At 59.2% G+C, this 27,585-nt stretch overlaps 2 protein-coding genes across 5 annotated transcripts in view; one reads left to right on the forward strand and one right to left on the reverse strand.

The window, feature by feature from the left end:
* Nucleotides 1–27,585, reverse strand: part of FKRP (fukutin related protein) — a 37,664-nt gene that overhangs the window by 8,906 nt on the left and 1,173 nt on the right. Inside the window, exon 1 of one of the 3 annotated variants that reach the window (XM_082438256.1) lies at nt 722–750. The exons of 1 other annotated variant lie outside the window; for it this stretch is intronic. Coding sequence is in view for 1 of the 2 variants with exons in the window: in XM_082438255.1 (XP_082294381.1) it covers nt 722–1,621 (900 nt within the window). In the remaining variant the exon portion in view is untranslated. Of the gene's footprint in view, nt 1–721; nt 7,464–27,585 lie in introns of those variants that run through there. One more of the 3 variants, XM_082438255.1, reaches the window with a different exon arrangement.
* On the forward strand, nt 306–25,851 carry STRN4 (striatin 4). Of its 2 annotated transcripts, none has more exons than XM_082438241.1 (18): nt 306–643; nt 7,490–7,593; nt 8,090–8,163; nt 9,139–9,217; nt 11,112–11,309; nt 13,352–13,493; nt 16,794–16,953; nt 17,535–17,648; nt 18,001–18,095; nt 19,929–20,104; nt 20,209–20,256; nt 20,619–20,740; nt 21,945–22,115; nt 22,280–22,420; nt 22,874–22,972; nt 23,156–23,242; nt 24,578–24,813; nt 25,084–25,851. In XM_082438241.1, exons 1-17 carry the CDS (start codon nt 362–364, stop codon nt 24,745–24,747), a joined length of 2,262 nt encoding a protein of 753 aa, XP_082294367.1. In that variant the 5' UTR covers nt 306–361; the 3' UTR covers nt 24,748–24,813; nt 25,084–25,851. The 2 variants fall into 2 exon arrangements, with proteins under 2 accessions (XP_082294367.1, XP_082294366.1); XM_082438240.1 differs by having other exon boundaries at nt 307–643; nt 17,980–18,095.

Here is a 27,585-nt window from a genome sequence, read left to right on the forward strand (position 1 = left end):
ATTGTCGAGAACGGTGTTTGGGTCTGGAGAGGACTAGAGTCTTTCTTTGGGGTGAAGCGTGAGGAGAGGGGCAAAAAGCGGCCCCTCCTTAAGTCCCGCGCTTCCCTAAGGCAACCCTCGCGCCGGGCCTGGGTCGCGTTTGCCCTCCTTCGGGCGCGCGCCCCGCCCCGCCCCGCCCCGCCCCCTTCCCCCCCACCGCAACGCGCGCGCCTTCGGGGTCGACCCGGGTGGGCGAGGCGCGCGTCCGACTTCGTTCCCGTCACCGGTCCCCCCGGCCCCCACCAAGCGCGCGCGCGACTGTTGGCGCGGCCGCGCAGGCGCGCGAGGCACAGCGGGCGCGCGGGCCGGCCCCGGGGCCTCCATGATGGAGGAGCGAGCGGCCGCCGCGGTCGCCGCCGCCGCCTCCTCCTGCCGCCCGCTCGGCTCCGGCGCGGGTCCCGGCCCGACGGGGGCGGCCCCGGTTTCTGCCCCCGCCCCCGGGCCCGGCCCGGCTGCTAAGGGAGGCGGCGGTGGAGGGAGCCCCGGCCCCACGGCGGGACCGGAGCCCCTGAGCCTGCCCGGGATCCTACACTTTATCCAGCACGAGTGGGCGCGCTTCGAAGCGGAGAAGGCCCGCTGGGAGGCCGAGCGCGCCGAGTTGCAGGTGAGTACCGCCCCGGGACCCCCGACCCCCCTCCCGGCCCGGCCCGGCCCGGCCCGGCCCGGCCCGGCCCGGCCTCACCCGCCGCCGCCGCCGCCGCCGCCGCCGCCGCCGCCGCCGCCATCTTGGAGCAATGGCCGCCGGGACGGCCGGGGGGGCGGGAGGGGACCGCGACCGGCCCCGAGACGGAGTGAGGGGCCGTCCGAGGGGGGTCCTAAGGGCACCCGGGCGGCTGGAGGCGGGAGTGGGGCCCAGGGCCGGGAGGGCCCGACCGCGGCCGCCGAGAGAAGGGGCGCAGGGGAGCAGAACCGGCTGGAAGTGGGAGTGGGAGTGAACGGACCGGCAGAAGGGTTCCTGAGAGAGTGGCCTCGGGGCCCCGAGGGGACCCCAAGAGAACTCAGCAAAGGGTGATGAGAGGGGATGGAGGAGTCTTGTATGCGAGTGAGCAAAAAGCTCCAAGGGTGCCGAGGGACTCCCACTCCGTCCCCGACCAGGTGCGCGTTGGAGGTGGAGCCCGCTGGGCCCCGGGTGGGAGAGAGGGGCGTCGGGGGAACTTGGGATCCGTTGGGGGCGAGAGCGGGTTGGGGCGGGTAACCCGGGTGAGTCGGAAGAGGAAGTCAGGGAGCTCGGGACGGGTGTGTTTCGGAGCGTTTGGACAGCAGCGACTGAAAGACGCTGTGTTGAGGACTCGGGGGATGAGAGCAAGGTGTCGGGGGGTCCCCGATGAAGATGTGTGCCCTCCCCTCTGAGGAGGAAACTTTGGGGAGCCCTGGCAGGTGTGGCTTCGGAGGGCAGGGGAGGGGGTCCCTGGGTCGGAAGCACGGACGGGGCCAGGATGTGCCCCAAGAACCTGTGTTGGAAGAGCCTGAGAGCTGGAACTCTTTGGGGGTGTGGAGGAGTGGGGGACTCCCGCCCTGAGATGGGAAGTGTGTAGGAAGTCGGATGGAGAACCCCGAACTGGAGTGGGGGAGGGTCAAACATGTCCAGCTGTGGAGATGGGAGGCGGGATGGAGAATGTGAGGAGGAATCCGGGGAACCTGAGGGATGGCAGGGGGAGCATTTTGTAGAGCAGGAATGCAGCCACAGGAAGCATCGCAGAAGGATCCTGGGGGGAGGTGTTTGTGGAAGTTTCTGGGAAAGGACCCTATGGTTTGTGGAGTAGCTTGGGGGAGGGATGTGCCCTCGGATGGTGATTGGAAGAGGCTGAGGCTGGACTGGGTTTTGTGACCTTGAGAAGTGTGGGTCGATTGGCAGAGTGTCATGAGGAGCCTGGGTATCAGAGTTGTGAGGATTTGAAGGGTCCCTGGGCTGGGGCCTTATTAGCAGAAGTCAGTACCTGCTTCTAGCAGCTCGTCTTTCCCCTTCCGATTTGCTGTTTCCTATCTAGTTGAGGTGGGAACCCAAGTAAATACCGGATTAGAATTTTGTCCTTAGGGTGAATAAAGAGAGCATCCCACAATTCTCCCACCCCAGTAGGGATCTTAGCTGTGTGGTGGCTGAGGCTTGGGGTTTGGGTGGGAGAGAAATCCTTATGTAAGTACCCCTTGCTTTGGTGTCCCATCTCTACTTCCAGAACCCTTTCCCAGGGTACATCTTATTAGATCTTCTCAGTACCCCATTATGGAGGCAGGGCCAATGGCATTGCCCTCACTTAGCAATCATGATAGCAGCTGCTGTTTGTTGAGCACATATTATGTGCCAGGCACTGTGTTAGGCACTTCAGATACATGGTATCATTTAATCCTTGCAACATTCTGGGAGGGTAAGTGATATTATTCCCCCTCCACCACCACCCCCTTTTTATTTTAAATAATCAGAAGAGGAAATGGAGGCTTTGAGAAGGTCAGTGATTTATCTAGGGTCACAGCCTGTGGGTGGCAGGGGTGGTCTGTGGGCTTTCAAGCCCATGTATTATTACCTCTCTGACGCCCAGGACAGATGAGAAGCCTGTTCCAAGGAAACCCAGTGGCCTCCCCAGGATCATCCAGCGCTCGTAACAGACCAGTGTACCCTACAGCACTCACCACCCCGCTTCCTCATCTTCGAGACAAACAAGAGAAAAGATGTGTCTGTTCCCGCACTTAGTGGTCCTTCTTGGCGTTTGAGAGGAAGTTGTGGATAGCACCCAGTTAGGCTCTTCTTTGTCTAGGCTCCAGCATCTCTTACTTTGTACTTTTATTTTCTTTTGTTCCGTTACATTAGTAAAAATTCAAAGATCTCAGAAGCGTCTGCGTGTATAGATGTGTACACACACACACACGCTAGTGTAAAGGGAAAGTCCCCCCCCCAACTGCTATTGCTATGAAAGTAATTCACCTCTATGTGTGTAATATATGAGATCATACTACATGCATCATTCGGTGACTTTTTTTTTCCACATACTCATGTGTCTTTGTGTTCCTTTCATATCAGCAGAGAGAGATCTTATTATTTTTGAAAACTCCATTCCACTGGTGTCTGTACCGCAGCTCATTTAGTTTGAGCCCTCTTGCTGAACTTTTAGGTTGTTTCCCGTTTCTGCCCGTTGGAAGTGGCTGCAGTGAATGTCCCTGGGTTCCCCGTGAGTATACAGCAGAATAGATGGGTGGAATGGTAGAATAGATGTGTTTATAAAGGAGTGATTAGTTGTGCCAAGTCGCCCCACGTTTACACTCCCAGCAGCAGCACCCCTTTTTATACGCTTCTACTTGAGCCCTTATCACTTAGGGAGGTGTGACTTCTCCTGTGAGACCCTTTAAGGCCTGGACTGCGTCAGATTTTTCTGATAAACTCTGAATACCTTTTCTCCAAGTAGCTGCGTGCAGCTGCTCCTGGCACAGGACCCACGTGCAGTCAGCGTGTGGGGAGCGGCAGAAAAGGCAGCCTCTCGTGAGGTCCTGCCAGGAGGCGCCCGAAGATGGGAGCAGGGAGGTGGTATCAACGTGGTCTGATAATAAGCAGGACTTTGCCAGGTAGGGGGATTCTCAGAAGGAGGTGATGCGGTTTCTGCCCTTCAGAAACTTCCAGGCTAATAGAGAAGGCTGGTTTGTGCAGGAGGTTACAGAGAACTGTACACACTGACGCAGTTGAGTCTTTGCTTACGTGGCTTTGCCCACGGTCTCTGGTACTTCTGCAAAGGGGAGCGAGCTCTTTGAGGACAAGAGGGACCTTGGGGGCGGGGCCTGAACTGGACATTCATGTAGGAGCAGCTGGTGGAGAAGGTATGGAGCTGGCCCATCTCCACTGCCAGCCTCACAAGGGGCTCTGGGGGATCCGTGGGGACTCAACCCTGCCAGGAGCCCCCAGACCCTGGGGAGGACGAGTGGAGTGCAGGAGATGCAGGGCCAGATGGGACTGAGTGGGGACGGGGAGCGGGCTGGGACAGAAAGGTTGGGGTGCAGAGAGTCATCAGCGGCCCCCGGGAGGACGGAGATGCTCAGGCCCCTCCGGAAGCTTTTTCCATGCCGCCTGGGTGGAGCGGGAACAGCCGGAGGAGAGGCGGCGGCCCTGTCTCCGAGTGGCAGTGGGTGGACGTGGTGGGTAGAAAACTTCCAGATCCCAGCCTTACCTGCCAACAGATCAGGCAGCCTCGGCTGCTGGTGTTTGCGGGGTGGGAGGGACTGGCCACCAGCACTTCCCCTCTCTGTGGTATTCCGCCAACTCGGGACACTTCAGCCACATGTTTCTGGTTCTCTTTTTTCCCTTCTTTGCCAGAGGAACTGGGAAGAGGACCACAGAGCAAAGTGAGATTTTTTTTGCACCGCACGGCATGCAGAATCTTAGTTCCCCGATCGATCAGGGATCAAACCCGTGTCCCATGCAGTGGAAGCGCGGAGTCCTAACCACTGGACTGCCAGGGAAGTCCCCCAGAGTGTGAGATTCTTGCATCATCATTAGGAGAAGGGAAATCAGGGCTTGCTGTGGGGCAAGGGGGTGCGGGAGGCTGAGCAGGTGTGAGGTCTGAGCGTGATTGTGGACCCTGCTTTCTGCCCCTCGACTCCACTTTCTTCCCCCACAGGTGAGGGTCACCTCCTTAATACCTTAAATCCACTCATTGCCCCCCTGCCTGATCCTAGTCTGGGCCCCCGTCATTTCTCCCTGGGATTCCTGGGATTGCCTCCTTCTGTGATTGGTCTCTTGGCCTTTAGCTTTGCCCTCCCCTTGCCCCCTGCAGCTATCATTTCTCCACTTTATAGCTTGTGGAATTACCTTTGTAAGATGCAAATCTGATTATATCTCTTCTCTGCTTGAAAAACCCTTCCATAGCTTCCCCTGTGCTCTTAGGATGAATTTCAGACTTGCTCACATGGCCTGCGATCCTTTGTCGGGCCTGCAAGCTTCTCTGATTTTCCTCACTAACCCTTTTACACATTCGAATGCAGCCATACTGGCCTTTATAGAGTTCCTTAAGCCGACCCTGCCACCCTCCTCTCTGGCCTCGGCCAGCTGCACGCTCCAGCCCCTGGCCGACTGCTAATCAGCCTTCAGGTCTTAGCTGAACTGTCACTTCTTCACTCCAGAAGTGGGTTGGGTGTCCCTCCCCTAACCTCTGCTCCCTCCCTGGGATCCTAGTCATGTCCTGTAGTTGTGGCTGCTCTTGTCTGTCGCCTGAGCCAGACTGAGGGCTCTGCGGGGACAGGAGGCACTCGTCTTCTCCATTCCTTCGCCAGCACCTCACATAGAACCTGGCCCGTCACAGGCGGTCACCAGTGTCAGATACTGAACGCGTGTGGGCTCAGCAGGCCACGCAGGCACTGGGAAACAGAAGCTCGTGGACGGAAGCCCAGAAGGGTGAGGGCACAGGCAGGCCGTGACCCCGGACTTGTATTTGCTGATCGACCTTTTCTTCTCCACCACTCCCCCACCTTCTAACAACTCATGGACAGAGTAGACCTCAGGGTGACTGAGAAGGTACACAAAGGACAGAAATTCAAACTTCCGAGACGTTGATCATGTATGAGTCCGCCTGTCTGGCCTTAGGTGTGTATGTACGTATATGCTGATTAAAGTGTAGAAAGAAAAAAGTATTGGGGGGAGTCCCTTTCTCTCAATGGACAGATGAGGTTTCTTTTCCATAGCATACCTGTGACGTGTATTTATTCGTTGTTTTTCCCACATCATCCTCTAAAATATAAACCTCATGTTGTTCAGTGCTGTATCCTCTGTCCACAACTGTATCTGATACATAGTTGGGACTCAATAAATATTTGTGGAGTGAATAAATGAATGAATGATACTTTTGCCATACATTAGTATACATATATGCCTTTTTATTTTTTCAGAAGGAAGCCTACCATTGCAATTATGCCTGTGGGGTAAATTCCTTAGAAGTGGAACTGCTAGGGCAAAAGGAATGTGCATTTAACAAGTTTGTGGATATAGCCAGATTGCCCTCCCGGAAGGGTTTGTCAATTTATGGCGCCACCAGAGGTGTCTGAGTGTGCCTGTTTCCCTGGCCCCCGGCCCTAGCCAGTGCTTGGCAATACTTAGCACACATTTGGTTCTTTGCTAACCTGCGGGAGAGGCCTGGTCCCTGGAGCAGGACAGGGGTGATAGGCAGCCTGTGGGCACAGGGCTGTGCTGTGCTGCAAGTGCTGGGGGCAGATAGGTCAGGGCCCTTTGAGCCCCAAGGCAAGGAAGAGGCATATTCATGGGCGTCTGAGAGGCCGCCAACAACGGACAGTCCTTGAGCGCGAGGCTTTGGGAATGTTCACCGCCTGGAAAAGGTGTCTGGGGCGACTGGGGGCTTCTGGGGGAGTTGTTGAAGTTCCTCAGTAAGCATTTGATGTGTGAGGATTGGCTCCAGGAAGGCTCAGCTGCCTGTGGGGCAAGAGGCCTATAAGCCACAGACAGCTCTGCTCGATGGGCCTCAGGTCTCAGAGGGATCCTAGCTCTCTTAAAGAACTGGGCCCATTTCAAGATTCTAGAAGAACGGACAGGGAGAATAAAAATAATAAGAGGTAGGAGCTGGCATTTGTTAGCCTTTCTTCTGTGCCAGGCTTTGGACTGAGAAGAATTTAACACGTGAGGGGAAACGGAGGCTCAGAGAGGGCCAATGACCTGCCTAAGATCATGCAGCGAGTAAGTGGCAGAGCCAAGCCTGGAGCAGAGGAGCCTTGGGGAGAAGCCAGGGAGGAGCCCTGCGCTCAGGGCTTTGGCACTGGGCTTCCGGAGCCTGGTCAAGGGCCAAGATCCTGCCTCAAAGGCCGTTGGCCCAATGTCTCCAAAAGACTTGTTGACAGACCAGAGCAGACTGGGGCAGCCCATGCCAGCAGACAGTGTGAAGTGGTTGGCAGGGGCCCTGGGTCGTGGCTGTGGCACATCTCCCTCACCCTGGGCAGACTCCAGTGGAAAGGTTGGTCCCCACCGTGGGGGTCGGGTGGGGAAGCTTTTGCGCTGCAGCGGGAGCTGAGCCGAGCCGCCCACTCTTATCCCTAAACGCCAGAAGTAGCTTCCCACGCCTCCCAGAGACAGATGCTCTGGTAGGAGTAGTGGCACGCCACCTCCACCAGCAGCCTTAGGGACAGCACCTGCCTGGGGAGGGGAGGAGGCGCCCAGGGCTGTTAATACCTCCCTGGCCCACCTCCTCCCCAGAGGTGGGGACCAAGTTAGGCCCAGGCTGTCCCTATTTAATTTCAGGGGTTAAGGGCTTTTCTTCAGTTGTTTCATTGCGGGTGACATGGAGACAGATCCAGCCACCCTTTCACCGCTCCGTGGAACCCTGGCTCAGGGTCTTCACGCCTGAAGAAGTGGCTGCTGGGTGTCGCTGTGGGGGCAGGGCTGGAGCTGATTGTCCCTGAGTGAGTGAGGGACACATGTCAGTGAGCCTGAGCCCTGCTGTCTTCCTGTCTCCTTCTCTGCCCCCCGCAGGCTCAGGTGGCCTTCCTCCAGGGAGAAAGGAAGGGGCAAGAGAATCTCAAGACAGACCTGGTGCGGCGGATCAAGATGTTAGAATATGCACTGAAGCAGGAAAGGTGAGCCCTGCTGTCCCCCGTCCTGCCTTCAGGGATCAAGCCTTTGGGATCAAGCGTTCTCTTCCCCGTCACCCAGTCCTGCATGGTTCCAGGAGAGGGGGACAGAACAGGAAATAGTGGGTGGGACTCAGGGTAAACAGCTGATAACAGTATTCGTAATGGTGGTGGCGCACTGCGTGCCAAACGCCATGTATTCATTGTCTCATTTATCCCTTCCAGTGGCCTAATGGGTACAGGTGAGGCTTCCGGAGGGTGAGGACTTCTTCAGGGACTCTGGAGCTGGGATAGCAACCCAGTTTGCCTGACTCCAAAGAGTGGGCTCTTCACAGTGCCATCCGTGATGCCCCCTCCGCCTGGGCTGCTTCCTAATCGGGCAGCTCAGCTTCAGAGGGAGGAGAGCTGATTAGAGAGAACCTGGGATTTGGGATTCCTGAGGTGGGGGCTGGCCCCGTCTACTCTTCCGTGTCTCTCACTGGTTAATCGCTTGATCTTTTAGGGCCAAATATCATAAATTGAAATTCGGGACAGACCTGAACCAAGGGGAGAAGAAACCAGAACTGTCGGAACAAGGTACCCACCCCCGATCCTCCCCTCTTGCCCCCTCCCAACAAAGCCGAATGTGACAGAGGAAAGCTGAGATGGGCCACGTCTCTCTCACCGTGCTCCACAGAAAGCAGGCTTGGCCGGGGTGGGGAGCGGTTGGGTCTCACTCTCAGCGTCCCTCCCCCATAGGCTGCTCTGCCAGGGCCTGTGCTGGGCGCTCGGGGGAGTGGGGGCAGGGGGTGAAGAAGGCTGGGAGTGCTGCCTGCTGTCCCTGTGTGAGATAGACAGACACACAAGGCCCGACAGTCTGCGCTGTGGAAGGAGGCATCAGTTCATCATCAGGGAAGTAGGGAAGGCACTCCAGGTAGAGGGAAGAGTGTGCTGGGGCACGGAGACGTGAAGGAGCGTGGTGTGTTCACGGGGTCAGGGCCTTCGAGCCAGGCTGGCGGTGATCGTTCTTCATGTCAGACTCCTCCGGCCAGAGTGTGAGTTCCACCAGGGCAGGAGGTTTTGTCCACTGATGTAGTCCAGGCACCTAGCCAGGCACATAGTGGGTGCCCGATAAATATTCGATGAATAAAACAGATTGTCTCATTTAATCCTCACAACAATCCGAAGAGGTAGGTGCTGAGATTATTTACTTTGTTTCTCAGAAGAGGAAACTGAGACTCAGGTAAACTAACCTGCTCAAGGCCACACAGCCGGGAAGCGGCAGAGCCAGGCTGGGACGCGGTCGAGTCTGCCCGTTCGCTCAGAACTGAGCCCATTTCTCGTGTGGGAAAATAACATAAGTAGAGTCTGAGGGTAGTCTGGGAATGGTTGGGGAAGTGACCCAGAGACTAGAGAGGAGGAGCACAGGGGCAGAGGGAGGCTTCAGACGCTCTCAGGAAGGGGCTCCCCAGTGACCGGTTTGGGTGTGAGGGTGAGGACGGTGGAGGAGGTGATGGGTGCGTGGTGGTGCCCTGACCAAGACAGCCCGCCTCCCTTCTCTCCACCCTGCAGTCTCCAATGGCCCGCTGGAGTCGGTCACCCTGGAGAACAGCCCGCTGGTGTGGAAAGAGGGGCGGCAGCTTCTCCGACAGTGAGTGTGTGGAGGGCAGGGTGGGGGCTGGGGGGGAGGAGGCATGTTTGGCTTGAGAGATGAGCCCGAAGACTCCACAGTCCTTCCTATCCCCACTGGGGACCCTGAGCTATCAGGATCCCTGCTGGCCACAGCTGAGCCGGCCCGTCACCCTGTCGGGGAGAGCAAGGGGAGACTCCCTGCAGGAGGCAGGTGTGGGGGGATCCCCACTCTTGGAAAGTGACCCCAAGTGCCTCTGTGCCTTTTTTCCCCAGGGGTAATGTTAAATTGTTTTTTATTAAAGAGATGTGTGCGTTTTAGAAAACTTGGGAAACATAGGGAAACAGAAAGAAAAGAATAAAAATCACTCGTAATTCCACCACCCAAGGAATTTCATGCCCCTGTAAACATTTTGGCACATATGCTTTCTCTTCCATGGATATGTATTTGTGTGTGTGTGTGTGTGTGTGTGTGTGTTTTATAAAAGTCGGGGCTCCCCCTTCACAGTGTTTCATAATGCATTGCTTTTGCTAAGTGTTGTGAACATTTTCCCACATAAATTAGTTATGTTGCATCATTTCAAGACCTGTATAGTAATCTGTCACGTGGATAATCATAACTTCCTATGGCCAGTCTCTTCTTGTGTATTTCGTTGAAGGTGTTTTTTCAGTAGACAGTGTGACAAACACCAGGAAGTTATTTGTCCATATCCTTGATTTCCTTAAGCTGAATATCTGGGAGTGCAATTGCTAGCTTAAAGGGTGTGCAAACAGTGACAACAGAAAGATCATCACAGGCGACGCTTGCCAGGTACCTGTTATGAGCCTGACACTGTGCTAAACGCTTTGCACACAAGGATTCCTCACATAAACCCCCGTGTGGTGTAACTGCTAGCATTCCCCTCGTTTTCACAGATGAAAAAACCAAGGGGCAGAGAGGGTATCTGTTCATGGAAGGTCACAGCTAATCAGCGGAGGGTCTGAGGTGTGATCTCGGGCAGCCTGTCCCCAGAGCCCAACTCCTTCCACACCACACTTTCCTGCCCCTCCACTGGTGGGGAGGGGGAGCGTTGGACACACACAGGCACCTGAGGTGAGACAGCAGGCCAGACAGCAGGCCAAGGCAGGCGCTGTCTGATGTTCCCAAAGGGGCAGGGGCAGGCTCAACAGAAGAGGCTCTGGAGGCGCCTCCTGAGGACCAGCATGGGACTCTCTGTCTCCAGTCTTTTGAAACCATAGATACTGATAGTTGATTTTTTTTCCCGTTTTTCAGCTTTTAGACCAGTCCCAGCTGGCTTCAGTTTTTGTAATTGCAGAAGTAATAAATGCTCATTCGTAGAAGTGAGTAGAGTAAATGCCAGAAGTTCCTATTAATATCCCCAATCTCGCTCTCCAGAGGTCACTGCTCTTAAGTTTAGTGTGTTTCTCTCTAGGCCTAGCGAGGGGCGTGATACAAATGTGTGTTTGTGTGTGGTCTATACTTATATGCACGTTCTTTTTTTCCCACAAACACTTGAATTGTAAGGAACACCTAACTTAGAGTTTTTGTTCCACTGTTAATCATGGCCCTCTTCCCTTGGCACTCTGCTCCGTTTATCTTGTGCGTAGTGTCCCAGCAGTCATTTGCTTCCACAGTCCTCAGCAGCGAACGTGTAGTTTGGCCCCTGCGTTTTGGCTCACCTGTATGTGCAGTGTCTCCATGAGCATCTGTAACAGCACTGTGCCCGTGTAGAAAGGCTTCCACTGGAAATAGTCTCAAAGGGGAAACGGCGGGGTCAGGGGTATGCTTCTTTGAAATTTTGATGTATAGTCTGAAGTTGCTCCTCCAAAAAGCCTGGCCCAATTTGCATCGGCCCCCCGCAGTGTATGAAGAAGCCACAAGGTCCCTGACCTGCTCTGGTTCTGCCTCCCCGCAGGTACCTGGAAGAGGTGGGCTACACCGACACCATCCTGGACATGCGGTCCAAGCGCGTGCGCTCTTTACTGGGCCGCTCGTTGGAGCTCAACGGGGCCATGGAGCCCAGCGAAGGCGGCCCCAGGGCCACGCCGGGCGCCGGGGGACTCAGCGGCGGCGAGTCGCTGCTGGTGAAACAGATCGAGGAGCAGATCAAGAGGTGAGCCCTTGGGTCTGGCGGGCGCATCCCTATGTGCCTTCTCTGTCCTGAGGAAGTCAGCCGTGCTCTGGGGGCCGCTTCCTTCCTGGAGTGTATCGTGGGCTCCTCTGTCCCTTCCTTGTGGGGTGTCCAGGTTCTGTCTTGGGTTCCCCTGGGTTCCCCTTGGTTCCCCTCCCCTGGCGTTGCCTTGGTGCTGGCGTGCACCACAGCTCCCGCTGGCCCAGCCCCCCCTGAGGCTCAGGCATGTGTGCTCCCCAGGAAACACCGAGCCCCTGCTGAAAGCAGACCCCGGGCCACATGCCAGGACCAGGGGGTGAGGGGGGCACAGCATGTGGTCTCCGCCCCCAGGGAGCTCTCATTTGTTCATTCTCTCATCAGTAATTGTAATTTGTCAAAATAAATAACTTAATGGGTGGTGACGTGAGGTGTTATATAAAACGCAGTGAGAAAGAATGATGGGAGAAGTAGTACTGCTTCGGATGGGGTGACATTTGGGCAGAGAACTGCATGGAGTGGAGGCTAACCCACCCAAGCAGCTGGAAGGAGAATGTTCTAGGCGGAGGGAACAGCAAGTGTAGAGGTTCCGGGACGGGAAGGGCCTGGAACGTTCGGGAGCGGGCAGAGGGGCCGGTGTGGCTGCAGTGGCGTGAGCACATGGGGGCTGTGGTCTGCGGTGCGCTGAAATCTCAGGAGTCAGATCACACGGGCCCTCACGGGCCAAGAGAAGGAGCTTGGAGTCTGGGGTTGTGGGAAGCCAATGGTTTCGAGCAGGGGTGTGACATCATCTGATATACTTGGTCTGCTTGGAGAAGGAGAGGCTGACGGAGGGTCGGGGTGGGAGCCGGGAGGCCAGGTAGGAGACTGCTGCAGACGTCCAGGTAAGAAATGATGGACATTAGCAGTGGAGGGGTGAGAAGGGGGCCGCTTCTCGGTGGGATTTTAGGGTGAGCCGACACTATTTAAAGGACTGCCTGTGGGGGGAGAGGAAAAGAAAGTAGGGGTGACTGAAGGGTGTGGTTTGAGCAGCTGGGAGCAGCGCTGACCCAGATGCAGGAGACGAAGGGTTGGGGGGCTTCAAGGGGCCCGTTGAGGATGAGTGGAGTTTGCGGTGCCTGTCTGGCCCCCAGCGCGAGGGGTGGGGGCGCTTGACTCCTAAATGCACCTCCAGTTCACCAGCACACAGGCGGGTTGGGAAGCCACAGGATGCGGCAGTCGCTGAGGCAGAGGGTGTCGATGGTGCCGAGAGGAGGTCCGAGGACCGAGCCGTGGGGCGGTCCAGCAGAGGAGGCCAGGCCGAGGCAGCTGGCGAGCGGGAGGAGAGCCTGGGCGCAGCGTCCCGGCGGAGTGGCAGCCGTCCACCCGGGCAGTTGACAAGAACTCTCTGGGGCATCAGCCCAGTGGCAGAAAAGGAGGATGTTGGCATTTATCTGAACGTCAAGTTCTACCCTCCTTTCTGCCCTGGAGTCAGGTTTGGAAAATAACCTGCTTCGCTAAAACTTGTCATCCCGATGGAGCCGTTAAACAGCGGGCCCGGGTTGGACAGGGGAGCACCGTCTGTCAGTGGGGAGAGTGCAGGCGTGAGGGGCCCGAGTGGTCGTGGAGTGACCGTGGAGTGACCGGGTCCTCTTGCTGGGCTTGTCCCCACCGCTTGCCTGCTCTGTGCTCGCGGTTTGAGCGGGCCGTGGGAACGGGGGCTGCTGAGTCAGTGGCGCTTTGCTGTCCAGCTCTCCTTCTGGCTCAGCATGTGCCAGGGCCGTGCCGTCAGGGTTGGGGGCTAGTCTGGAACTCAGGGAGGGTCAGAGCTCAATGAGGGGTCGGGCCTGGACTGTGGTCCCAGTGAGGGTTCCAGCTGGGGTGTGTCAGGCAGAGGCTGGGCTTGAAGCCCTGCGTGTGGTCAGAGTCAAGGTTCCTCTGGGGTCAGGGTGGGCTCGGTGCTCCTGGGAGCCGGGTCCAGGCTCTGGCCCCCGAGCCTCGGCGCTCTCCCATCTGAGCTTTGTCGCCTGGCAGGACTAATGCCCCCTCTGCCCCCCTGTCGTGGGCAGGAATGCGGCCGGCAAAGACGGCAAAGAGCGCTTGGGTGGCTCGGTGCTGGAGCAGATTCCCTTCCTGCAGAACTGCGAGGACGAGGACAGCGACGAGGACGATGAGCTGGACAGCGTGCAGCCCAAGAAGCAGCGCGTGAAGGTGAGCGCGTGAGCTCGGGGGCGCCCTCCCCCTTGCTGCGAGCGGACCCCTGCTGTGTGCAGAGCCAGTGCCTCTGTGAGTGCTCTGGGGCTGCCTCTAAGGACTGGTCCGTGTCCTGACCATGTCCCTTCCCTGGGTCCCCGTCTCCTGTCCCGCCGTGCCATTGCCTCAGGTACCTTGGGAGGCGCCTAGGTCTTTTCTATCAGGGCCGGCCCCTTCTCCACCTGCACCCCCGTCGTTCTCTCCATCCTCCCTCCTTGGGCTCAGATGTTCCCGAGAGGCCTTTCCTGAATCTCCAGGTTAGGCCAGCTCTGAGACGCCCTCTCACAGTGTGCTCTCCTTCCGGCTGGCCTGACCACAGTTGGACTTAGAAATGTTTTGGTGTGACTCTGCCTCTGTCTCCTGCAGTAGATTGTGAGCTCCACGAGGCGGGGACTGGGCGAGTCTTTTACTGTTCCCTCCCCAGCACCCTGAGGGAATGTGGCCGGGCCCAGGGCTCAGCCTGGAGCCAGGTCGGGGGACTCCAGGTGGGACTTTGTAGGATGTGAGTGTCCAGTCTGCTGTTGGTGGCAGGACCCAGGCCCAGGGACACTGCCCGCAAGGTAGAGCCCACATCTCCTCAGCTTGGCCTGGAGATACGGCTCCCACCGCATTTCCCCCCACTCCTTAACTGCCAGAGCCCCGTGCTCCCGCCATCCTGATGGCACCGTCCTTACGCGAGGCCGGGTCTCATCTGTCCAGTAAACGACCATGTGGGCCTCCATGGGCCCAGCTCTGTGCTGGCAGTGAGGACATGGAGACACCGAGGTCCGGTCCGGTCCCGGCGTGGAGGAGCTTGGGGCCAGTGCGGGCTTCTAGGTAGTCAGAGGCAGAGTGACGTGCCACAGTGGATGCAGGGACACGTGCCCGGGAAGGGGAGCCTGTGGGAGACGGCCTCAGGGGCTTTCCTTGACCCGGCCTTCCCACCCGAACTCCAGCCCTCCCTCCTCAGACTCACCTCAGATACCCCCCTCCTCCAGGAAGCCTTGTCTGACTCGCCCTTGCTCCCCTTCCCCCCACAGGGTCAGGAGGCTCCTGTGGGGTCCTGACTGGGACCATTCTGGGTCCTCCCTGTCTGGTGTCAGGTCTGTCCTGGCCTCAGCTCTGTGTCCAGTGTCCCCGGCGTGGCTCGGCGCAGGGTCCCGCGCAGGTCAGGCGCACAGTGAACGCACTGAGGGGAATGGAATGCACAGAGCCGGCATACTAGCACTGGGGTTGCAGGAAAAGCAGGGTGTCACTGAGTCCGGGGTCTCTAAACTTCTTCCCTGGTCCAGAACGCCTGGTCCCTCCTGCCCCCTGTTGGGATTCTCACTCCTTTTGCAGGTCTCGCCTCAGCCTCCTCTGGGAAACCTTCCCACTCCTCTCCGCTCCTCCCATCAGAAATGATCGCGTACTCCCTTCGGCCTTTGCGTCAGTCACCGCATCTGTCCCACATGCCCTGTCAGGTGGCTCGTTATGTAGGGGTCCCATGCTTCCCCAAGCCCTCTGTCTCCACACGCAGACCTTCAGTGACCAGACCCTGATTCAGAAGACCTGCCCATGACTCCCAGAGTGGCCGTGGCCTGGCTCTGTGACTGTGGGCACGTGATTCTCTTTGTCTTGGCTTCAGTCTCAGGGGCTAATAGTCCCTGTCTCTGGGTTGTTGAGGAATTAATTAAAATGAGTTCATGTGTACAAAGCCCTTGGCTGCACGGTGGCTGCCAGGCCAGGTGCTCGGCGGCAGCAGTATTAGCAGTGCTTGGCAGGGGCCTGGCACGAACAGTCCCAGGCAGTGATGGCAGGACGTAACCGCATAGGGCCCCTCTCGTGGACTGGGCCCTGCCATTATCTCTCTGGGCAGGCTGTCTGAACCTTGACCCTGGGTCTTCTCCCAGGAAGGAAGAGGAAGGCACTCACGTCCCATCCCCCTTCTCCCACACAGGCCAGAGGCTGGCCCTCCACGGTGCCTGAGCCTGAGCATAGCTGCTCCACATTCCTGCCCTCCAGGCCCAGCTCGGGATGCTGAGCCTCCGGGAGGAGGGGCATCAGCCATGCCCTCGAGGAGTTCACAGTCTGACTGGGGCTGGGCCCAGGCACGGAACACTTAGGAGGGAGAAGCCTTCCTGGAAGAGGTGGTGTTTGGAACCAGTGGTCTCCGAAGCACTTAAAGCAGAACTCGGATTCAAAACTGTATTTGAAAATTCTGAAACTCCCTTAAGCCATTTAAGTGCAGCCTTTGAAGTGCCAAGTACACAGCTCCCGGATGGCACTTTATGTAAAACACAGTGATGCTTACGCCACAAGAGGGTAAAGAATCATACGCAAGATGTCACTTCATGAGGCTGCATCTCAAAGGTGTCCGTGTGGGGAAACACAGGTGTGATGCTGCTCCTAAATTCACAAGCCTGGGATTTGGTCCAAGCTTGTGAATTGAGGAAAACGGGATGATTTGGTCCTTGCTCCTGGTTAAGACCGACAGTGGGAAATAGCAAACTCAGTATTCACTCGCCCAGCATTCTGTTTCTCAAAATGGAGGAATTGGGGTGTTTTCTCTCATTCTAAAAGTAGCTCCTGCTTGTTATGTAAGAAAACAAAAATTCAGCTAGTGTAGAAAGTTATAAGGAAGACTTGGAGAACCTCAGGTAATCTCACACCCTAGAGCCGTCTTAGTGTATAAGGAACGGCTTGGACCTCTCAGTCTCAGTTTTCCTTATCTGTAATATGGGGATAATAATTACAATAATGGTAATTATTCATGGGGTTATGAAATCATATATGTGAAGCTTACTCAGTGCACTGAATAACCCAGAGAGGCTGGCACAGTAAGTGTTCACTATTATTACTGTTGTACCCATGGATCTGTTCTCACTTTGATTGAGCGCCTCCTTCCACTCACACCCGTAGACACACACATATCTTCCCTCGCCCCCGAAACAGGCTGTCATGTTATCCGACATTTTTTCATGAGAAGTACTGTGCTGGGGGGCGGGGCATGGGGGAGCAGGAACAGCCTGAGCGAAAGCCAGGAGGAGGGCCCTGTGCGGGGATCACTGCTGGAGGCAGCAGGAGCGCAAGGGGTCTCCAGAGCGAGGCTGGGGGAGCAGCTCCTCCAGTGAGGAGCAGCCCTGAACGCTCCCAGCAGGGGGAGCACGGCATCAAAGTGTGGGGCTGGGGCGGACCCTGCGGGCCGAGGCCAGGAGCCTTGGTTTCTCTGTTCCTGGAGACTGGGTGGGCTTGGGCCCATGCAAGAGCCGCTGACCGCTGGTTGTCTCCACGCCCCAGCTTCCATCCAAGGCCCTGGTTCCTGAAATGGAGGACGAAGACGAGGAGGACGACTCAGAGGACGCCATCAACGAATTTGATTTCCTGGGCTCGGGAGAGGACGGAGAGGGCTCTGCAGACCCCCGGCGGTGCGCCGGAGAGGGGACCCACCATGAACTGGGTGAGTTGGGGGTTTTCTGGCCCACCTTCCTCACTGCGGGCACACACAGCCGCCTGCAGCTGCTTCCTGCCCCAGGGTCTCCACCGGACGGATACACTTCCTGAGAGGAGGGTGGCCAAGGAGAGCGGGAGGCCTGCACCACGATGGCCAGGCCTTCACTCCTTCCCTGGAAAACCCCTGTGGGGACACAGGCAGGCCCGGCTCTTCCTGAGGCAGGGCCTCCAGCCCTCCGCTCGAGCAGCCAGTTGTTGGCGACCTCGGAGGGGGCGGGGTGGACAGGATGCGGAGCTGGAGTTGGGGAGGCAGGCGGGGCAGAGCCGCCGCGTCCTGTCCTGTGACTCCAAGCTGCGAGGCCCTCGGGGTCATGGAGGATGGCTGGGGACTGAGGCCCCAGCAAGGGCGGCCCGTGGAGGGTCCCATCTCAGTCTGTCTCCTCTGCCTGTCCGCCATCCGCACCCAGAGCCCAGGGCTTCCCGGCCTCCCCGCAGCTGCAGGAGAGCTCTCGGAGGTGGGGAAGGCATCGCCTGCACGTGGCTGAGTGAACCAGTCAGTGACTCCTGCCCGGTGCCTTGTCCCTGCAGAAAGCCGGCGGGTCAAACTCCAGGGAATTCTGGCCGACCTTCGGGATGTGGATGGGCTGCCACCCAAAGTGACCGGCCCACCTCCCGGCACACCCCAGCCCCGGCCGCACGAAGGTAAGAGGCCCCTCCACCCTGGCCCAGTCCTGAGGGGCCCGCGGCAGAGGGAGGCTGCAGAGCTAAGCCCAGGGCTTCTGTGTCCTCAGGGTCGAGGCCCAGCCTCTAGTCTGCAGCCTCCCTGTCCCAAAAGTTCGTCTGTCTGTCTCTGTCTCCCTCTCTTTTTGTCTGTCCTGCCCTGTCTGTCTGTCTCTTTCTTTCCAGCTGTGATTCTTGATCTTGTCCTCTCCCTGTCTCTCTTTCTCACTCCTTACCTCTCTCTCTGCCTCTCTCTGTCTTTCTCTCTTTCTCCCTGCCCCTCTCTGCGCCCTCCCTCCCCTCCCCCTACCAGGTTCCTTTGGCTTCTCCTCAGACGTTTTCATCATGGACACTATCGGGGGCGGGGAGGTGAGCCTGGGGGACTTGGCAGATCTCACCGTCACCAACGACAACGACCTCAGCTGTGATGTAAGTTCTCAGGGTGCCCACCCCCCACAGGCCCCCATCAGGCGTCGGCGCAGTGCCGGGACTGGCTGAGCTCTGACCGTGTGCCCGGCCTGTGCCCAGCCCCTCACACACGAGGACGATGTGAGATCATTCGCCAGCTCACTGTTTCACAGAGGGTGCCGACACAGACAGGCGGTGGGTCTTGACTGCGGTCACCGAGGTGCCTGGCCTAAAAGGCTCTGGCGCCTGTGTTTTAATCATGCTGCCAGGCTCCTTCTCCCGGCGATGCTCCCTCCCACCCTGGGCTTCCATGCACCTCAAGTCCGGGACCCACCGCAGGCAGGAGGCAAGGGTGAAGGGGGTGCTGAGTCAAAATACAGCATCAGAGGAAGGGGGCCTTGGGCTGGCGGCAGTTCGGGTAAGAAAGTCTGTGCAGGAGGTGAGAATTGAGCTGACTTTGGAAGGGAAGGTGACTTTAAGCCACAAAACAAAAAATCAGGCCGATCTGGTATGTTGGGCTGGAATGAAGGGAGACCTTAGGGCCAGTGTCCTGAGATCCGTGGCCGGACCTCTGGCTATCTGGGCATCTCTGAAACCGGCACGTGTGGGCATGTTCCTGTAGCAGGACATTTACCACAGCTTCTAGCAAGATTTCAAGTGATCCCAGCAAGGGTAGGACACTGCTGTGGGGTGTTGGGAAGCGAGACTGGAGCGGAGGGTTTGAGCAGGGAGCATGCTGCAGAGCTCTGCTCTCCCCGAGGTGAGACCCACCCCCACGGGGCAGCGTGCATGGGATGGGGTAGACCCTCCGGCCTAAACCTCTGTGGCAGAAGTGGTGACCTTGGGGGACAGAGCCCAGATGAAGGGGTTCATCAGGGGTATACCTCATCTTGGGGCAGAGCACTGAGGCTTGACTGACAGTCTGCTCGTCTCCTTTCCCGAGCGGCCCTCCCCAGGTACCCCACCTGGAGAGCGACACCATCGTCCACCAGGACCTGTGGAGTGTCTCTGGGACTCTCCCTCAGAGGCCTATTGATTCGGCTTCCCAGTCTCTCCCCACTGTGTGCTTGTCCCCATCTCCACTCCGCAGCGTCTGGTCTGCCTCACCTCTCCCTGGGAGACTTCCCTCAGGACCTCTTCACCTCTCTCTCTACAGGCACTCTTGTCTTCCCCAGTCAAGCCCCCCCACAGGGCGGCCAGAAGAAGCTGTGTCATTTCCTTGCTCTAAACCCTTCTGGGGCTCCCCTGTCGCTTGGGATGAGCTGCACATTCCTGAGCGTGGGCCACTATTGTGGCTCTGGCCAGCCCTCCTGGCCTCATCTCCTGCCGCTCTCTCCCTTGCTTTCTGCATCCCAGGCCTCCTCTCAGGCTCAGGATCCACCCTTGCTGCCTCTGCCTCAGGGACTTTGCACATGCAGTTTCCATCCTCTGTCCCCTCCCCTTATCTGGTTACATCCTGGTGGTTTGTCAGTTCCTCAGGAAAGCCTTGTTGACCCCCCACGGAGGAGGACAGGCCGCCCCACACCTCCTCTCAGTGCATTTGTAATTCGTGGCACTGCTCGCAGGTCATAATCCTCTGCGCTGTGGAGACGATCTGATTGTCTCCCCCAGGCTCCCTCTGCACGGTGAGATCCCCAGGGTTTGGGCTCACCTTTGCCTCCCCAGAAGCCAGCCCAGTCCCTGCACACTGCAGGCACTTGCTGAGTGAGGGAGGGGACACTGCGGACAAGGAGGAAGTGGGAGAGGGCCGGGCTGGAGGCCAGTCTGTGAGGTGCCCCGTGTGGGGCTGGGAGTTGGTGTCTGCAGGACAGCTGGGGTGCACGAGCAGACACTGAGGCAGCTCCCCCACCCCAGCTGTCTGACAGCAAGGATGCCTTTAAGAAGACCTGGAACCCCAAATTCACCCTCCGCTCCCACTACGACGGCATCCGCTCCCTGGCTTTCCATCACAGCCAGTCGGCTTTGCTCACTGCTTCCGAGGACGGCACGCTCAAGCTCTGGAACCTGCAGAAGGCGGTCACGGCCAAGAAGTGAGAGCAGCAGCCCCAGGGTGGGGGGTGGGGAGGGCATCTGGGCGCAGGGGACGGGGTGATGAGGGGCCCGCAGCGACATCCAGCTCCTCTGTCTCCCCCAGGAATGCTGCGCTAGACGTGGAACCTATCCATGCCTTCCGGGCTCACAGGTAGGGAAGTGCCCCCAAAGGCAGCCTGCCCCTTGGCCCACTCACTGCCATCCTGGGGGCTGAGGCAGGGTGGCAGGAGGGCTCTGAGTCCCTGTGACCCTCTCCACACACCCCACCTCGCTCCTGGCGCTCTGCAGACTTTCAGTGCCCCCGTAGCTGGTTCTCAGCGCAGCCTTCGGAGGAGGAAACAGACGCGGGGAGTGGGACAGGCACCTTGCCTGGATGGCACCACCAGAGGTCCAGACGCTGGATTCCTTTTTGCCAGCCTTGAAAAATGCTAGTGGAGCACTTCAGGGTCCCGTGGGGAAGGGGGAGCCTGGAGTTTTTCGTCTCCCCGCTTCACCCAACTTGGTATCCTCCAGGGGCCCCGTGTTGGCAGTAGCCATGGGCAGCCACAGTGAATACTGTTACAGCGGTGGGGCAGATGCCCGCATTCATAGCTGGAAGATTCCAGACCTCAACATGGACCCCTACGACGGTTACGGTGAGGACAGCTCCCTCCCCTGCCTTCCTTTCCCCCACCCACCTGCCACCGGGGCCTCTTGGTTCCCGCAGCCCCCAGGCTTCACACTGGGTACTGGGGGTGTGCGTGCCAAGGGCTCCCGGTCTGGTGAAGCATGGGCCAAGGCGATTCAGCACGTGCCCGAGGGTGGGACAAGGCGAGGCAGCAGGGGGGCGGTGGGGGAGCGTGTCGCAGAGGAGCTGATTGGGGTTGAGCTTTGGGGCCAGGGACCAGCCCGGGCGAAGGTGTGGTGGGCCTTGGCAGCTCTCCGCTCAGCTCTGCTCGCGTCTGCATGGTCAGGCGGAGGGAGCCGGCAGGGAGCAGGTAGAGCAGGTGAGACGGAGACTCTAGCTGGGCCAGGCTGTAGGGAGTTTGGCTGTATCCTTGGGCCACCTTTCAGATTAAGTGGAGAAGTGACCAGACTGTCACATCTGTTCATTGTCCGTGTGCCTGCCCTCTGACGCCTCTTCTGATAACGCTTTTGATCACACACATGGCTCCGTACTACAGGCTGTCATGGCAGAGTTTAGAGGTCTGTGTCTCCTCTCAGAGAATGTATACTGTTTTCTGAAGAATAGTCTCACCCTTTCAAAGGTCAAGGGTCAGTCCCAGGCAGTATCTGCTCTAGACCAAGCAAGTTGTCACACGTCGGGTGTCAGCAGGACCCAGCCAGAGCACCTGTGTGGACTCGAGTGACCAGGGAGGCAATGGTGGGAACGACCAGAGGGCTTTGGAGAGACCGGGCAAGGCCGTGCTCTTGGGCAGAAAAGACCACAGGGACCGAGGGTGGGGCTGACCCACAGGGGCCAGGCTGCAAAGGGTCCCAGGGCCACAGAGCCACCCTTGTCCCTCGTCCCCTTAACTAAGTCCTAAAAGGTATGTCTCGAGCAGCGGCTTTGTGCCAGGCACTATCCCGGGCCTCTGGGGACGGCAGGGAACAAGGAAATCCCTACCTTCTGGAGCTCCCACTCTGGGGCGCCTTCAGAGCCCTAAAACCTTCACAGAACAGCTAGTGGTCAGAGCGGGAGCAGCTCTGAGGGCGTGAGGATTCGGGTACGAAGCCAGGCGAAAGGGCAGCTGGAGCTCAGTGCCTGCGTCTCGGCAGAACTGGTGCTCCGGGGCTGTCCCGGCTGGGACCGGGGCTGGCGGCCCTGACGCAGCCCTTCTCTCCCTCCGGCGGGTCCAGACCCGAGCGTGTTGAGCCACGTCCTGGAGGGCCACGGGGACGCAGTGTGGGGCCTGGCCTTCAGTCCCACCTCCCAGCGCCTGGCCTCCTGCTCTGCTGACGGCACCGTCCGCATCTGGGACCCCAGCGGCAGCAGCCCAACCTGCCTCTGTACCTTCCCCACAGCCAGCGGTGAGTGGGGGGGACATGGGGGCGTGCAGGACCCTGACAGGTGGCACAGGAGCCGTACAGAGCCGGAGGCCCCCAGAGGAGGGGCGCCTCCCGTGCCCCCCACACCCCCCGCACCCAGGGAGGAGCGGGGCCGTTAGGCAGCCTTCTCTCCCCTCCGCCTTCAGATCACGGGACCCCCACCTCAGTGGCCTTCACCAGCACCGAGCCTGCCCACATCGTGGCCTCCTTCCGCTCTGGCGACACCGTCCTGTACGACCTGGAGGCTGGCAGTGCCCTCCTCACACTGGACTCCCGGGGGAACAGCGGTAAGGAAGGGCCCCAGGAATGCCTCCAGGGCCCCAGTTTCTCCTGTGGCTTTGGTGACCTGCTGCCCAGTCAGCGGAAGGTGGCTGCCCTGCCCCCTTGGGGGTTCTGAGAGGGACGGAGATCAGGTCCCGGTCACTGCCATTATGGACGGCACAGGGTGCTCGGGAGGGCTGACTGGAGAGACATGACGAGGGACTCGCGCGTGGGCCACTTGGCGGAGCAGAAGGACCGTCTTCGTGTTTGTCATCCCTCCCGCTCGCCCCGGGGCCACACAGCGTCCACTGCGCGGATGAAGCACTGGGCCCAGGAGGGAGCGGCCGGCGTGCCCAGCCCTGCTCGACGTCTAAGCAGAGGACGGGCATGGGGTGGTGGTTCTCCTCTTTTCTTTGTCCCGGTCTCCCTGATGCCCTCCCACCCGTGGCCTCTTCCCCTCTCCCTCCTTTTCCTGTCAGGCCCAACCCAGATCAACCAGGTGGTGAGTCATCCAAGCCGGCCCCTCACCATCACCGCCCACGACGACAGAGGCATCCGCTTCCTGGACAACCGGACAGGTGAGGCCCAGCCTTCCTGGCCGCCCCTTCACATGTGCTCACGGGGAGCAGGAGTCAACCGGGCTCAGATGGCAGACCTCCTGGTGTCCACGTTGAAGGCTCAGTGTCCCTTCTAGCCCCTTCACCTTCCCAGGCAAGGCACAGAGTGGAAAGTAACCTGCTGCCCACCCTCTCTCCCTTCAGGGAAATCCGTGCACTCCATGGTTGCCCACCTGGATGCGGTCACCTGCCTAGCCGTGGACCCCAATGGCGTATTCCTGATGTCAGGAAGTAAGTCAGGAGCCTCCTGGCTCCTAAGGAGTGAGGGCGTGTGCCTTTCCCGGCAGGCTGGGGAGAGGAAGAGGAAGAGGAAGAGAGCCAGGCTCTGGTCCCGAGGGAGTACTCCGGGGGCTCCCTGAGGGTGGGGAGCTGGTGGGAGTGCTGTCCGAGCAGCGGCCTGGAGCCCCTCCGTGGCTGGAATGGCAGTGGTCACGAGGGTGGGGACAGCAAAGCACTGTGCCCCGGAGCCCACTGTAGGCCCTCTCCCGCATCATCTCATTGGATTTGAGTGAGGTTGGTACTGTTATTCCACTGCATGGATGTGGTGACTGGGGCTAGAGAAGTCACTTCACTTGGTCACAGCCCACTGGGTTGCAGGAATTGAAGTTCAGGTTTATCTGACTCTCAGTCCCCACGAGAAATTTTAGCATTTGGTGCACCTGCTGTGTACAGTGGATAAAGGCACTGAGCCCCAGTGAGTGTGGGGCTGCACCTCAACGGGATGGGCTGGGACTTGGGCGGATGGAGAAGGGGCTGAAGCTCCCCAGGGGGGGAAGGGTGTGCGCTGGCGATCACGGAGGCCTGACCAGACTGAGCCTGCCCCCGGGTGTGAGCGAGCGAGTGCACACACAGGCGTGAGCAGTGGCAGTGGAGGGCGAGGGTGGCCCGGGACGGTGCTACAGCTGTCTCCAGGGAGGACGCCGGTTGAGGGAACAGTCAGTGAGACCAGGCCCAGGCAGAATTTCAGTACAGGGCCCAGGTCCCCCCACCGCAGCCCGCCGGATCCCGGTAACGCCTAAGTCCGGTCGTCTCCCCGCAGTGGCTCATGGCCCCAAGGCCTGGCGCAGTCTACTCCCCCCCACCCCCCGCCTGCCTGCTCAGGCTGTCAGTCTTTAGGACCTGCCCCTGGCTGTCCCCGCTGCCGGGAAGGTTCTTCCCCCCTGCCCTACCCCCTGGGCCACACGGTCCTCACACTGACTGACTTGTGCTCACAGCACTTGTGACCACCTGGCCTCGTTTATCCTGTTCTCTTGTTTACTGTCTCTCGCACACTGGGACGCAGCACCACAGGGGCGGGGAGATTTGCCTGTTTTGTTCACCACGCCCCCAAGTGCAGGACACAGTAGGTGCTCAGTGAACACTCGGTGCCTAGATGGCTGGATGATAGGCTGGTCAGAAGGGCAGTCCTTCACACTGGGCATCTGGAGGCAACTGGGCAGAGGAGCGAGCCCCACCCAACTCCCAGGCCTTCAGACGAGGCCAGGTTCGGGGGGCGGGTCTGGGCAAGGAGGCGGGGGGACCCGGAGCTGCTGGGTGACGGCCCCTCCTGCTCCCACATGTGCACAGGCCACGACTGCTCCCTGCGTCTGTGGAGCCTGGACAGTAAGACGTGCGTTCAGGAGATCACGGCCCACCGCAAGAAGCACGAGGAGGCCATCCATGCTGTCGCCTGCCACCCCAGCAAGGCCCTCATCGCCAGCGCGGGCGCCGATGCCCTGGCCAAGGTCTTCGTATGATGCCCACCTGGCCCCGCCCAGGCCGCCACGCTGGCTGGGGAGCGGGGCTGGGCAGGTGGGACTGAGGTGAGGTGCCAGATGGGAGGTAGGCTTGGCTTGGGAGGGCAGAAGCCCCCTGCATCCTCACTCCCAATGGGGCCCTCACAAACACCCCTTCGCCTGGCATTTCTAGAGGGTGCCAAGACCCGAAATCCTAGTAGGGATGCCCTGTGAGAATTGCCAAGGTAGCCCCTGGGCATTCAGAGGAGGGGCTGGGGCCTAGAAGGGCTGGAGCTGCCTGGCCTCTTGCACCCTGGAGGTCATGGTCCATTCTCCCCTCCCTTCTGTCCCCCATAGGTGACTCCCAGCCTTGGTCTGGAGGCCCCAAGGCCTGGCTTCTTCCTGCCTGCCTTGGAGCCTGGTGGTGCTAACTGGCCCTTTCCCCAGGAGGCCCTCCCCTCGGCCCGTCCTTCCCCGGGCATCCCGCCGGGGCGTGGCCTCCTTCAGGAATCGCCCTCCAGGATGGTCTCTGGGAATTTTCTCTTCACCCTGACACCCACTCCAGGTCTCTGAGCTGCCTTCTCAGGGGCCGTACAGCCAGGGCTGGGTGTCCTTAGGGATTAGCTTTTCCAAGACGCCAGAAGGTGCCAGGTTCTGTCTTTGAACCCCTGACTCCTCCTTTCCACCTCCCTGGACCCGGGTGGGAGCTGTGCCGGGAGGAGCCCCTGATGCCCTTGCTCTGGGTCTGCCGGGGCCCTGGAGCCAGCTGCAGGCTGGGCTGTCCTCCGGGGAGGTGCGGGCCTGGCCCACCCCGGGAGCGCGCCCAGTAAACCCCCTCCCCTCCAGTTCCCTCAGCACAGCTTTCCAGACACTACCCAACGCCGCCAGGGCCAGTAACTGCCTGGGGAGCTGGTGATGCCCTCGGGGCAGGTGCCCGTCCCTACCTCCCCCCAACACTCCTCCAAGGGCAGCCCCCCCAAACCCCCGTGGGGTCACCCATGGGGAGAGATGGCCTTCTCTTGCCCCTCTGTGGCGCATGGAGGGTGGAGTGGGGTCCCCCGGGTCCCCCATAACTCCCTGTATATCTGTATAAATAAATGGGATTTTAATGGAGCCCCACCCCCACCCATGTTGTTATCACTGTGTGATAGTCTGTCCGTCTCCTCTCCTGACCCTCCACTCTCTTCCTCTATTTATTTCACTCTCGTTTTTGGGTTCCACCCCGTGCCCTCGGGCCCCCTTCCAGGTTCCTGTTTATAAGCCCCATCCCCTCTGCCCTGGACTTGCCTGTGAACCTTGTCTCAATAAACCCTTTGGAGTAAGATGGGCGGCGGTGCTGACTATTGAGGGGACGGGGGGACTCTTGGGGAGGAGTAACTGGCTCTGCTAGGGGTGGGTGGAGCTTGGCAAGGGGATGTGATGGGTTGGGGTTTCGTGGTAGGGCGGGGGTGCAGAGAGGGGCCCAGATCTTGGGTGGGGTGTGGGTGGAGGGACGGAAGTGAGGGCAAGGACCGAATCTCCCTGTGCCCCTCCTTTCTGTCCCTAAGCGCTCCCTCCCCAGGGGCTACAGCCGAGCCCTGACTAGCAGATGAAGCGATGTGACGGTTCAGCTCCTCATTCCCCCCGCCCCCCGTGTGATGGTTGGTAGTGAGGCCAAAGTGCTAACCCAGAGTACTGAACGCCCCCCTTCTCTCCCTGCCCCATGCCTGGGCCTACATGGAGTGGGAAGGAAGGGAGACCCTGGGACGTGCCCGCGCAGAACGCCTCTGCCCTGCTGGGAGCTGCCAGAGGAGGAGACGCAAGTGCCTGACCCCTCGCTGCAGGCGCCCGGAGGAGTCCATTCCCTTCTCCCTTCTCTGCGGTGGCTGAATCACAGTAGTCGGATGTGCCCTCAGAGCTCTTCACGTGCCATTTCACTAGGTCCCCACAACCTCAAAAAGTGGGGAGCGGAGCATTATGCACGCGTTAACACAGGACGAGAGATGGAGGCAAGGGCTCGAGGAGCTTGCTCAGGGCCCAGCAGGATACAAATCAGAATTTGTATCCAGTCCCTTGTGACTCCCTCTGCTTGCTATGAGGCCTCTTTGCCTACCAGCCAGGGGTCCTTGGGCAAGTCCTGGCACCTCCCTGGGCCTCAGCCTCCCCTGTAAAGTGAGCCTGTCAGTAATGCCCACCTCCTGGCTTATCAAGGGCTGTTCCCCAGTGCCCGGAACAGGGCCTGGCTCCTGTCAGGGCCCCATGAACACTTGAGGAAGGATGAAGGCCTGAGAAGTGCACACTCATGTTAGGATTTCACTGTGGTGGTCGTCCGCCGGTCTGGACAAAGGGCACAGGTGGGCAGATGGCCACCAGGTGAGGCTGACAGGAGCCCAGCTATGGGTGCCATGCGGCCTCATTGCCCCCTCATCCCTCTGGGCTCTGTGCAGCTTCCCCAGGTGGTGGTTTAGGGTTTCGCTCCAGCCTCAGACTTCCTTCCCCAGCCCCAGCCAGCCCCCGGATGTGGTGACAGATTCGCTACTGTGCCAACCTCAGCTACCCCCAACAGCCCTTTACCAGGAATGGGGGCTCATCGTGAGTTCCTCATCCCCACCCAGCCCTGCTGGTCGGGAGCCTAGGCGGCGGTGGCCCATCTCTATTGGGATGCCTCTGGGGCTCAGCCAGGCCTTGGCCCCTCAGTGAAGCCAGTGGGTGGTAGCTACTCGCATGGCAATCTTGGACAAGTTACGTTGCCTCTCTGAGGGTTCAGCTTCCTGTACGTAAACTAAATGGTAGCCACTCAATATTAGCTGGGGAGAAGAAATCAAGTCGGAATTGGTCCTGGAAGAGGTGTTTTATGACAGGCCTGGCACATAGTAGGGC

This window comes from Balaenoptera physalus (assembly GCF_965194825.1).
Source record: "Balaenoptera physalus genome assembly, chromosome: 19".
Classification (NCBI taxonomy): Eukaryota; Metazoa; Chordata; class Mammalia; order Artiodactyla; family Balaenopteridae; genus Balaenoptera; species Balaenoptera physalus.

Coding starts and splice junctions, on each gene's coding strand:
- STRN4 (XM_082438240.1), top strand. CDS start 362: ATGATGGAGGAGCGAGCGGCCGCCGCGGTCGCCGCCGCCGCCTCCTCC. Junction 13,494..16,793: donor CCAAGAAGCAGCGCGTGAAG/GTGAGCGCGTGA, acceptor TCCACGCCCCAG/CTTCCATCCAAGGCCCTGGT. Junction 23,243..24,577: donor CGTATTCCTGATGTCAGGAA/GTAAGTCAGGAG, acceptor ACATGTGCACAG/GCCACGACTGCTCCCTGCGT.